Source organism: Athene noctua, chromosome 13, assembly GCF_965140245.1.
Source record: "Athene noctua chromosome 13, bAthNoc1.hap1.1, whole genome shotgun sequence".
In the NCBI taxonomy this organism is placed as follows: Eukaryota; Metazoa; Chordata; class Aves; order Strigiformes; family Strigidae; genus Athene; species Athene noctua.
The window spans coordinates 1,399,065-1,411,728 of NC_134049.1; the positions used below are offsets into that span (position 1 = coordinate 1,399,065).

The 12,664-nt window shown below is 43.9% G+C and overlaps 1 protein-coding gene across 3 annotated transcripts in view; it reads left to right on the plus strand.

The window, feature by feature from the left end:
• Positions 1 to 1,338: 1,338 nt before the first annotated feature.
• The window catches only part of NEDD4 (NEDD4 E3 ubiquitin protein ligase), a 59,839-nt gene continuing 48,513 nt past the window's right edge, over positions 1,339 to 12,664 (plus strand). For 2 of the 3 annotated variants that reach the window (XM_074916833.1, XM_074916834.1), the window contains exon 1: positions 1,339 to 1,433. In XM_074916833.1, the coding sequence (XP_074772934.1) occupies positions 1,389 to 1,433 (45 nt within the window). In that variant the 5' untranslated portion in view covers positions 1,339 to 1,388. The remainder of the gene's footprint in view (positions 1,434 to 12,664) is intronic. The other variant, XM_074916836.1, reaches the window with a different exon arrangement.

The window sequence follows — 12,664 nt, forward strand, 5'->3', positions numbered from 1 at the left end:
CTGGGAAGAGAGAACAAGCGTGTGTGTTAACTGGCACAGACTTGCCTGAGCCCTGCTCTCAAAACTTTAGTTACCTGGGTGGTTTGTGCTCTGCTTAGGGCACAGTCCAGAGAGCTGAGCCTGGGTCTGTGTTTGCTTTGGAAAGAGTAGAGTTTCTCATCAGGTGATGAGGGAAGTAGGTCACTCAGGTCATGAGGGGCCAGGCTGAATGGGCTGAAAGATGACGAAAGACAACGGTGGTTCCCTGCCACTACAGGTGTTGCTGCATTTGCTCACTGTTAGCAACAGCCGTGATTTCCCCCATGTCATCCCAAGACAAAGGTACATTCTCTGTGCTTGCAGGCTGTGCAGTGCCTGGGAGTTTGGCTCAGGCTTGTAGAAAGGCTTACAGCTACAAAGCTCAGACTAAAACACCCGAATTGACTTATTTTAGCACCGTTCTTCCACTTCTCTGCCACCTGGAAAGGGCAGTGGGCAGGGAGGGACTCCTGAGTGATTCGCAGGCACGTGTTGAAGGCAGCGTGAATTCAAGCCATTTACAAAACCGCCACGGAACCAGGTCCTGCCAGCGGGTCAAGCCTTCAGCCAAAATGTTGGCATATTCTCCCTCCCTCACCTGTTGCTAGACCACGTCCGAGCTTGGACGGGGGGGCAGATTTTTCTTTTGAGAAAATGTAAAGTCTTTACCACATTGTTGCTTTGATTTCAGACAAGACTTTTACAGATGATCTTTGTCTCTCCTCTGGGACTCTCCTTGCTTGGGTGTTGTGTTATGTCAGCTCCTCACGCAGCGGGGACTTCCTTCCTCCCAGTACCCTGGAAGACACCGCTGCCGTCCTGGCAGGCAAGATCCTTTCTGCACATCGATAACGATTATTTTTTCCTCTCAGTTTTCCCCAGATTTTTGCAGTTCCAGAAGGTTCCCTGGACGCGAGGGGCTTGGGTCACAACTCCCACAGCTTGTGCCTCTCGGAGACGTAGAAAAGCCCCCGGCGGTGTAAGCCGCGGGGAGGATTTTTAGCAGAACCGTTTTACTCGCCCCCGAGGCGGCGGCGGGGCGGGGCGGGGCGGGGCGGGGCCGCGGCGGGCGGGAAGCGCGCGGCGCCCTGAGGGGCGGCGGCCCCGAGCTGGGCCCGCGCGCGCCCCCTGCGGCGGCCCGCGCGGCGCGTGTCTCCGGGCGGGGCGCGGGGGAAGAGCCAATCAGGAAACTCCTCCCGCTCCCGGGTGGGCGGAGACGGGTGCTTCTGCGCCAATCAGACGAGGCGGTGGGTGGGGCTGGCGGGAGGAGGGCGGCGCGCGCTCGCGGGGCTGTGGGCGGGGCAGTGGGCGGGGCGGCGGCGGCGGGTAAACACGGCGGCGGGGCGGCGGGCAGCGCGCGGCGCTCGGCCATGGCGGCGTCTCCCGTGGAGGTGTTGGGGCTGCCGGGCGAGGAGGTGAGGCCTGCGGCCGCCGTCGCCCCCCGCTCTCCGCCCTTCTTCTCCGCGCGGGGCGGGCGGCGGCGGCTTCCCGGCGGGGCCGGGCCGGGCCGGGCGGGTGCGCCCTCAGGGCGGGGGTTTCCTGCGGGCCCGCCGCGCTCTGGCGTGGCGGTGGGGCGCGGGGAGGTGGGGGCCCTGCCCGGGCCGCGGGCAGCGCTGAGGCGGCGCCCACGGGCCGCCTCCGCTCCACGCCGGCTGCCGGGCCGCCCCGCCAGCCCCGGCCGGCTCCGGGAGCGCGGTAAGCTGGCGGCTGCCGTGTTTCCTAGCACCGGCATTCTTGTCTCTAGGCTGCTTTTGGAAAGCTGTGCGAGCCTCCCCCTATAGACGGAGACATTCGCGGGCGTTGGGCAACTTCCTCGTGACGGAGCTAAATGGCTGAAGCGGGATTTCTTCTCCCCCCGCTCCTTCCCCCAGTACTGAAGAATAAAGTCTTTGTTTCAGGCTTTGTCACGGACAGTATTTGAACCAATGAAGCGGTGCGTGGACTAAAATTTTACAAAAGGTAGTTTGGAGCCTGAGCGATGGTGCCTTTCTCCGCATTGCCGTTAGCGAGAGTATGAAATCTTGGGTGCGTTTCAGTGGTTTTTGGGTTTTTTTGCAATAAACTGGAAGTGCAGCCACTTTTTTCGTGAGGTCGTAGTTCTGAGCACCTGGATCCTTGGAAGGTGCCCGGTCGGTACGATGTACCTGCTGCTGTGATTGTCAGACAGGTGTGGTGGGCTTTTGCCTCGTAACTGGGCCTTGTGCGTAGGGCAGAATATTGATGGATTAGTTAACTTTATCAAGAAGAAAGAAGTTCGCTTCTTTTGATTGCAGGTACAGGAAGACTGAAAGCTGTATGCATCTGAAAGCTGTTTGGTGACCTGTGCGAAATGACAGTAATGTCATTGGGCCAACAGGATATTTGAGCAAGACTGTCTTAGATCAGCTCTTTTTGTGTCCAGGCAGTGATGATTTCTGTGTCAATGCACACTTGTTGCATCCTTAGCAGGAATTACCTTGATTAAAACTATGAAGTGTTGTTCCTAGTCTGTTAGTGTGGCTCTCTTTCTCAAGTTCTGCTTTATTTCTGGAGAAGTAACTATAAAGCTCTCACTTTCTTTTTTCCTTCATCTTAATATTTGAATTGCATAGGAGTTCTAAGAGAAGATTAGCACAGCATGCTGTAAGGGTTCCATAACACTTCCCATTGCAGGATTCTATTTTCACTTTGCTACTACCTTTTTGAGGCTATCTAGTTGGACTGAAACACTCCATGCCTCAGGCTATCTATTTTAACTTTGTTAATAGAAAGTTTAGTTGTTTCTTAGCTTCCCTTGCTATGGGGAAAGTATTTTGAAATCTGATCGAAATCGAACAATTCTGATCTTCCCTCTATCCGTTTGAGCATGTTCTCTTTGGAACAGCTGGGGGGAAGGGGAGAAAATTGGAGTATGTAACAAGTCTGTCAGATCCAACTTTTTCCATAATTCCAAATCTTAGGCAAACTTCAGTTGGTGCTTACTGATTCACATGTAAAGAACTTGCTCAGTTCATAGTTTTCACGTGTGATTCTTCATGCACAAATGACAAAACAAATGATCTTAAGGTTATAGGAAAACTGGTACCGGCTGCTTTTGCCTCGGCTACTAGAATGGAAACTAGAGTTCTGTCTCTCTGGATTAATTTTTTTTCTCTTCCCGGAGTTTAAATCTGGAAGATTGCATACACAGAGTCACAACAAAAACGCAAACTCATAAACTCAAATAATTGAAAGTAGCATCAAGGAGTTTTCTGTGAAAGCCTCCCCTGCCCTCATTTTTAGGCTTTTCATAGTTTGTCTGCATACTGCTGCTTCCCCAGTGCTGCTCTGTGACCTGCAAGATGGATTTGCTTGAGGTATGAATCAAAATTGTCTGGTAGAAGAAAGTGGTGTTATCTGCAAAACCTCTTGTTGCAGCTTTTGCATATGATTAGGTGGTAAATAATAGTACATAAGTGGTAAATAAAAAAAAAATGAAGGTGAGAAGAAGTTGGTCTAATTGTTGAGGCAGTTGAATGCAGTATTTGAGTGTGAATTTTTTTCTCCCTCTCTCCCCCTCCCCACAAGTTATGCATTTATTCCAGATTTCTCGGTTAATAGTGGCTTAGTCAATTGGATTTAATAAAGAATTGCTAATTAGGTGTTGCTGACACAAATGAAATGATGAAGAAGCTGGGATGAAAAGGAAGCCGTAGCTGAGGTGGTTGTGTATGTAGTGGGTTACTGTATATGCTGGATTTATCTGGATTTCAATGCCTGCATCTAGCAGATGCAGTTGTCCTTGACTTCTCTGGTTCACTTTCTCTCCTGTAATATGGCTATAGTGTCCTTCTGTCACCCACAGGACTTCTTACGACTTAGCTGGATATTGAAACAACGAGCACTAGAAAGGTCAATGGGGAAAACTCGGAATTTTGTATTCAGAGTAAGGTCTTATTAGAAGTGTGTGGAAAATGAGGTCTGGGGTCACATGCTAAAAAATGAAGACAGGAGGAATTACAAAATTGTAGTTTGTTAAAGTATACTGCCTACCTCCAGATCAGACTTTCTCTCACAGTGCTCTTTGCCTCAGACTGCTTAAAAAAAATCAGGCAGGAGCATTGACTGCTGTAGACATCTTTGACCTGTGGAGTGGGTAAGTGCCTGTTGTGTACTCGGGATACAGCTACCTTTGAATACGGTTGCAGGTGTTGGTTTGGATCCAAAGGAGCCGACTGAAAAAGCTGCTGCTGCTTCTCTTTGTCATAGCAGCGGTAACTTTTCTGGTTCTCTTAAATGTGCTAGTTGAGGTGGGGTGTCCATAAGCTACAGGGTTTTTGGCTGAGGGACTTCCTAATACAAAACTTTCAGGTTGCTAAGACTTGGATTTCTTAAATTAAACACTTGGATCAAGCATTTTCTGACACTGAGCTGCTCCCTTCCAGTTACTGTGTTTCTGTGACAATTGACTGCAATACGCAGTACAGCATTTTCCAGCAGTAATTGTGGGATAATCTTTCAAAGATCTGAAGAAGAAATGATACTCAGCTAATCCTCTGTTTCTTTGGTTACAGAAGGAATTACATTTTTCAGTGGTTTGCTGGGTTAAAAATATAATTGTTAAAGAACTGTCCAGAATGACAGTGTATTTCTGTTTTCTATTAAAATACCTGCTTGTGCTGTAGGGCTTTGAAATGGAAGTTAATAAAATGACATCACTTGTCTGTATACATGTATCTCAACGGCCAGTTTAACTTAAACATTTCCGTATATCAGAGGCCTTACACTTCCAGCCTGAATTAGGAACTTTCTCATTTTGCTTGTCTCTTTTTTTATATTGCCTAAATAACATGTTAGCTACCTTTTTTGATCTGTTGTGTCTATTAAGTTTGATCTTTTTCAGGGATCAAACTGGTAATGGGAACTTCTCACAAGCAAAAATACACTTCCTGCTTGCATGCTTTTGCCACTTCAGGTTTCTCAGTCACGTGAGAGCTGTTCTAGGTAGAACCAGTGTTCTTGTTTTCTGCAGGTCACATAAGATTTCTCATAAGCGTATGATACTTCATTCTGGAAGGCTTTAGGTATATTTTTATTTCTGTGGGGTGTACTACTGGAGCTGGTTGTTCGTGGTTGTTTAGCTTGCTGCTGGTGACCGAACTGTGTGTCTTTGATACCCTGTTTGTCTTTACTTCTGCACACCTTGCCCCACAACCCTTCTTGTGTTGCTGTGTTTTGGAGACAATGCTGATGACCAGAAATATTTCAGGCATTACTTTGGAGACTGGCATGGACTTCCTCTGGGTTGCTTATGACAAAACCAGTATTGTTTGGCTCACTTGTGCCTGAGCTTGAGGCAGCCAAATGCTTCTGTTCCTGTTCAAACCCTCTGGCCTCCCCATCGCTTCTCCACTAGATGTCTGCTCCATCTGACTCTCTTATATGGGGCGCTCAAATAGAAAAAAAATAGACATTCATGTCTCTGCTTCAGAAATGCTTTGAATTTATTCTAGGCTGTGAAGGACTTTCCCATTGCAAGGCATGATCTGGAACCCAGTGTATCTGGAATAGTTTAGGCACATGTAGAAATGGTGATGCTTGCTGGTTTGGGGTGGTTTTTTGTTTTGGGTTGGTTTGGTTTGGGGTTTTCTTGAACAGCGGTATAATTTGTGTAGATCTGAGGGTTTCAGGAAGCTATCTTATGTACCAGGGTTTGTTTTGGTTTTTAAAGCCTTTTTTTCACACAGAACTAACAAACACTGACTGTGTCTGTTTGTGGATACTGGGGTTGCACATGTTGAAAAGTGGTTTGCTGGTTGTTGGTTTTTTGGTTTGAGGTTTTTTGTTTTTTCTCTAAGTAAAATTCTGTTGACAGAGGGATGACTCTATTAGTGACACTTGTCTTCTTGAATCTTTTCCTTAATTTGCAATTGAATGGAAGTGTTAAATATAATCTGTAGCAACAGCCAGCTTTTCTTGAAGGCTGAGACTTCCTTGTTTATGAACACAAAATACTCCTATGGTACAATTAACGTTTAAGTTCTTTTAGGGAGTTAGTAAAACTGGACTGGTAGAAGTTAATGTCTTTGAATATGTTTACAAGATTGATTAATGTAATTCTATAATGACAATCTTCCTGAATCTAAAACTTGCTTTGCTTACTTGGAGATAATTTCTTCAAAGAAAAGTGGTTCGGCTCTGTTGGTTGCCATAGAGGGGGGGAAGAGAATGCTCTCTGGGTTGTGAAGGAATGGTCAAGATGGCAGAGTCTTCATTGTGAAATGAACTAGTGATGCTAACAGAACTTACTGTCATTTAGAGGTCACCTAACATATATATATCTGCCTCACTTGCAAGATCTGAATGTTGCGGGAACTACTTTCCTTCAGCTAAGGCTCAGCATTCCTTGGGAATGCTTTCTTTCAAATGAGATGGTAAGTTCCAACAGTAACTTCGTTGGGTCTATTTCTCATGATGCCAACTTCATATTTATCCCCTGCTGGAACTGCTCAAGCTGAATATAGCATATATAAGTGCTCTTAGCTAGCCCAATCTTAGAATTATGTGTTGGAGTTTTTTTAAGCTCTTAAGAATTTTATTTAAAATTCTTAATACCCCTTTCTTTACAATATAAGAAGAAGGTTTGCTCTTACATGTTGTTTTTAATGTTAAGCAGGTAAAGAATGTCGGTATCTTCTGGACCACTTAAGAGAAAACAATCTGTGCTGACCTCAGTGTAGGTAATGGAAGAGCCAAATCCTTAATTATTCAGTCTCTGAAAAGTTTGAGATGAAGAGGCTGTTTATTGCTCCAGTAAATGCCATTAAGGAATATGTTTTTGTTGTGAAACACTCAAACATAACTTTTATGGTCACTAATGATCTCAGGACAAAAAACCCAAAACAAACCCCAGACTTTTAATGCAATTTGAAATAAGTAGAGTGCTCTTGGATGGGAGAGATGTACTTGGAAACTTGCTAAGATACGGGGCTTTTAACTTATAGAAACACATCAGTGTCATCTGCTAAAATTGGCAGATGCAAGAAGCTGTCTATTCAACTGGAATATAGAGTCACTTTAGCAGTAAGTAAGCTTTCAGCATCGTTTCTGAGCTGCTTCTAGGCTTTGGAGCCTTTTATGTGATTATGTTTGTCTGTAATCAGTGATTTGTGCTTTAAATACAAGCTACTAGTTGGGTAAAGCTGGATACCTTGGGTAAGAAGTGTCACAGCCTTGAGAAGGATGGTGTAAAAGAAACTATAGATGCATGGTGTGTATCTCTTACACTAGTACTTATTCTTTAATGGGGTCTTGGCTTTAGTGCGCTTCTACCCTGCAAGTGTCCTTACTTTTCTTGCTGCTCATAGCAAGAATATCCCTTAATGAGGTCAGCAGGCTGGGTAGATATGCACTGGAGAACACTCTATATTAGTTGATAATTTTTGTTTTCTTAACCTCTGCTGACTTTCTGGACCTCAGTACACGGGATGGGAGGGATCCCTCTACATCACATGTAGAACACTTTCAGCCCATTGAACATCCCTTCCTTTTTACACTCTTTCACTGGGCCAAGCTGTTTACTGGCTTCAGTTTTGAACTTCCAAACTATTGGTATGTTTATTTCAGCTTCCCTTACCTGCACATACCCAAATCTGAATTTTCTGTTCTCTTTTTATCTGTGCACTATATGCAGACATGATATGAAGCTGAAGAAAGCCTTAATATATAATTTCTGATATTACCAGAATCTTATAAGGTGATGCTGCTGTACGGTTTTATTGTTATAATATCCTTTAATGCTCTTTTCTTGGCTCGCTTTAGTGGTAGGTGATTTTTGACCTATCTAGCTGGAACAAAAGAATAACAGGATGTTATTGCCTAGAGCAATTGTTTACTACAAAGTGTGCTCTCCGCTAGACTGCTCAAACATTTTTATATTGGCTTCCTCAAAAAAAAGCTGTCTATTTCAGCAGATACTACTATTTTATGTTTTGCATTAGATTGACCATCCTGTGTCAGGTTTTTTCTGTAGAAGTGTATTGGAAAAGCAAAACCAAAACTTGAACCAAATATTAAAATAGGAAAGCCAATAAAATTAATTTTTCAATACTGATCAAATATGTGCCCTGAAGAACCCTTCTCCTAATTAAAAGCCTTTCTCTTCTGTTGCAATATGGTTATTTTAATTTATCAGAATTTTGCATGTATCTTACAGATCAAACTGCTTTTTCTGTATGGTAGTTGTACATCTCGGTCTAGACTCCCAAGAAGTCACCTGCTGGTGGTTTGGGATGTGTGAGGAATCAGTGTTCAACCTGAGAAATGGATTGCAACTTGCCCTGCAAAATTGTTTGAACCTGAGGTGTTTACACTAATAACAGAGAGCCCTTTTATAGCCACTGAATTAGATAATAGCATGTTACATGGTTTGTTTTACTGCTTCAAGCAAAGGAGAACTGTTAGTAGTGTCATATGTTCATAGCTGAGTTGTTGGATGTTGCAGACGTTAATGGCTGGCAAAGGTAAATGCCGTTTGCTGGTGTAACATAGTGTTTCAACGCACAAAATGAAAATTCTGAGATTCTTCTTCAAGTTGTCATTAGCATTATATTCCTACCATGTGAATTTGGGAAGGACGGGCCTGAGAGTGGACAGTATTAAAACTTGTCCTTTATAGTCACTGACTCTGAACAGCTGTAACCCAGGCAAGATCATTCTATTCTGATAAAATTATGAGCAAGTTTTAAACTCCTCAAAAACTTAAAATTTCTTTCCAAATGCTGTTCTCTTGCCCAAAATGAACAGTTCGAAAAAGTATCACCTTAATATATGTTAGTTAGGTAGATTTATCGTGCTGCTTGTGGAAATTAAATGCTGTCCACTTCGGGAAGTGCTGCTTCATTAGTCTGACTCTTGCTTTGCTCTGTAGATGTTCTGGTTTTGGCTGGGATAAAGTTAACTTTCATTCTAGTAGCTGGTACAGTGCTGTGTTTTGGATTCAGTGTGAGAATAACATTGATAACACACTGATGGTTTAGTTGTTGCTACCTAGTTCTTATCCTAAGTCAAGGATTTTTCAGTTTCCCAGGCCCTGCCAGCGTGCAGGTGTACAAGAAGCTGTGAGGGAGCCTGGCCAGGACAGCTGACCCCAACTAGCCATAGGGATATTCCATACCATAAAACATCATGCTCAGTGCATAACGGGGGGGAAGTTGGCCGGGAGGGGCAGATCGCTGCTTGGGCATCGCTGTTTTCTTGGGTTTTATTTCTCTCTCTTTTTATTGTATTACTTTTTGTTGTTGTTGTTTTATTTTTGTGTTTAAACTGTTCTTATCTCAACCCACAAGTTTTACATTTTTCTGATTCTCCTCCTCATCCCACTGGGAGAGGGGAGGAGTGAGCAAGCAGCTGTGTGGTGCTTAGTTGCTGGTTCGGGTTAAATGATGACAGTGGAGAACACATTTTAAAACTTTTAATAGGCATACATTAAAAGGATTTCTGTGTTACGACAGTTCAAAGTACAACAGGCTGGTAGGCATTGCCTTTAAAGCTTTAAGGTTTTGATTGTCTACATATCAGCTCAGAAACCTATTTCATCATCTTGTCACATGCATCTATTTACTAACAAATATTATAGTATTATTAGGGATTATAAAAATGGCAGGTGTTAGCAGTCCTGGCTATTCTGACCAGTTGATTTTGAGTATGTACTGTAGAATATGCTAATACAAGAATAGAATAATGCTAAAACCTGTAAGTTCATAGTAAGGTTACTAACTGGCTGATTCAGCTCTGTAAAGGATGATTTGTCTGAATTAATTCCAAGAATTTTTGGACAGTTCAGTGTCTGTAATATGTGGCAGCCTTACCCCCTTACATACCCCACCCCTCAGCTTTAAAAATACTCTATAACCCCTAAAAATAATTTATCCTTGAATTTGTTAAAGCAGACTAAACACTCAGTGTAATTTAGACTTCCTTTCTATGCAGCTGCTCCCTGGCAGATTCAGTAGTTTAACAAATATTTCTTTTCCCACGCTGTTCTTACCTGATTCATATCGGGGTGCTTGTATTCTCAGAGGGAACAGCTTAACAGTTCACTATTTTAATGGCGATATGATCAGCTTGTATTTGTATATTATCCTGTGTTGTGGGCCATTATTGTGTTCCCCAACCCCACTCCTTCCTCCTCCAGCCTTCAAAGTGGCTGGCAGTCAAATATCAGCCATGCTCCATCTCTGCAGACAACCCTGTACAACTCTGTGCCCGGAGCTGCTGCCCTTGACGGGCTGTTGTGTATGCGTGTGTCTCAGAAGTGCATGTCTCCGTTACAGAGCAGCTGGCTGCTAGGACACGAAACCTGTAAGACTCCTGGTGTGTTCAGAGCAGAAGTGAATACTCTGTCTCTTCAGCTGTACAGACGGCGTAAATTCAGACTGACCCCTGCGAGTTGATGTCAGCACCACAAAAGCGTGGGTGGACGTTTGTGGCCAGGAAGGGACTCTTGGGGAGATAAATTGATCTGAGAGCAGTTTCCCTGACAAGCTTCAGTGCTGCTAGACATAGCTGGTGTGTTCCTGGTTACTGACTAGGTGCCTATTCTTTCCTATGCCACCAGAACCACTGGAAGCACCACAGTGGTGGAAAAAAGTAGCGAGGTGAGCTTGAGAGTGTCTACAGCCCTAGAAGAGGTACAGACTGCAGCCTTCATGTTTCTTGGACCACAAAACCACTCTCGGGTTGCAGCTGGCTGTGGACCTACAGAAGCAGTTATGATCCACCATTTCTTGTATGTGTGGCTATGAAGGTGTCAAATTAGGATCTCCTGAGCAAGGTGAATGAAGAAGAAAAGGTTCAAAATTGTCTTTGAAACCTTGAACCTGTTCCCTGTGGATACCAGAATGAAGTATCTTTGTCTCCGTGCAGAGCTTTCATCACTTAATTTTTGGCTGCATGAAATTACCTTCAAACAGTTCTGGAGCTCTTCAGCTCTTCACTGCTTTCTGGGATCATTGTGTTTAGGGCAGCTTTTGTGAGCTGTAGCAGCAGTTCCTTAGCAATTCTGCCTGTCATCACTGAGTGGGGAGAAAAGGTCATCTAGTCACAGCACAGAGTGGTGTCCTGTCAGCAGGCCTCTGCCTCTTCAGGATGTGCAGTGTGGTAGCATCATGAGTCCTTCCAGTGTAACACACTTGAGACTGCATTTGGCTCGAGCTGTCTGAACCTCTCCTGATCTGCCTTGTGCACTAGTGTGGCCAGAGAATGGGGAACGTCATCTCTCGTGAATAAGTCTTGCACTTGCGTGTTAGCATGGGTGTCTTCCTGAAGTTTCTAGTCTTTATAGCTTGGAAAAAGAAGAAGAGGACCTTTCAGTATCACCTGTCAGTTTAACGAATACACAAAAATGTGTGTGGTGAGTTTTTGGAGGGTGAAAACAGCTAGTGGAAAAAGTGAAAGTGAAAAAGGAGATCTGTGGGGAAGATGTTGTGAACAATTCAGAAGTTTTGGAAAACTTTAATCAAGAAGGATATTTCTGCATGGCAGCTCATAAGCAGATGTCAGTTTGCTTAGTTCTTTTGCTGGTCTAACTAAAATCCTGTACCCGTCCTAGTTTCTGATCCCAAACAAATAATTCCCTCTCTTTCCGCAAGACATGTTTGAATCAACCTTCAGCATGCCAGCCTTAGGTTTGTTGCTTCTAGTTTCCTGAGGTCACATACAAAGCTATTTGTCTTTCTGTAAAATAGCATTCAGACAAATTCAGATGTCTGCTATGATAGAAGGAAACAAACCATGTGAGTAAGCCAACTTTAAGATCTGAGAGTGTGGAGTCTCATTCTGAGATGCCAGTGCCCAAACCCACCAAATTACCTGTACTTTCTCATGCTTGAAAAAGTGAGAAAAGCTTGTGGTCTCAGCAACCAAATACAGATGCAAGAGGAGGTGTTTGTCTTTTAGGGCAGTGTATCCTAACCAACATCTCTTGGCCCTTTTCTGAGAAGCAGGGGGTGAGATCGTTTCTCAAGCTAGATTCTGTCGGTTGGGCTGGGACTGGCTGGGACTGAGGACCCTCCTCTTGCTGGGGAGAGGGTGGTGGTGCACCGAGTGAGGTGCAGAAGCACATGTGGTGCTTCAGTAGTCTCCAAAACTCACTGATGTTGAATGTCACTGAAGCCAAGTAATGGATAGAGATGAATTGGATGCTTTTTTGGAATGTAAGACAAAGGTGGATATTTGTGAGAGATATATATATATATATATGGCTCTTCTTAATTTGATGCCAAGAGAGTTTTGTACTTACTTGTTCTTAAACCTGATTAGTTCTGTTGCTGTCATAAAACATTGGTAATATTATGGACCTTAAAGTCTGGTCATGACTAAGAACTTTGAAAGCTGAGCTGCCTACTAGTGGTCAGTGCTGGGTGTGGTTGGTTGTTAGGTCTTTCTTTCCTTTTCTGTTAGATTTCCTAGTAGAAGACAATTTTATTTGAAGGTAGAAAATGAACTTGTGATTTGGCTGGAATTGTCTTGGCCAGTTGACTGTTTTGTCAGTAAGTGGGTATTGTAGATGTTCATCTCAGTCCTGTGGCAATCACCTCTGATTATAGAGGGTGAGAGAAACTTCTTAAAAATCTTATTTAGTAGTTTGTTTTCAGCTTTACCTTGTTAGCCAGTCTTCTCTGCCTCA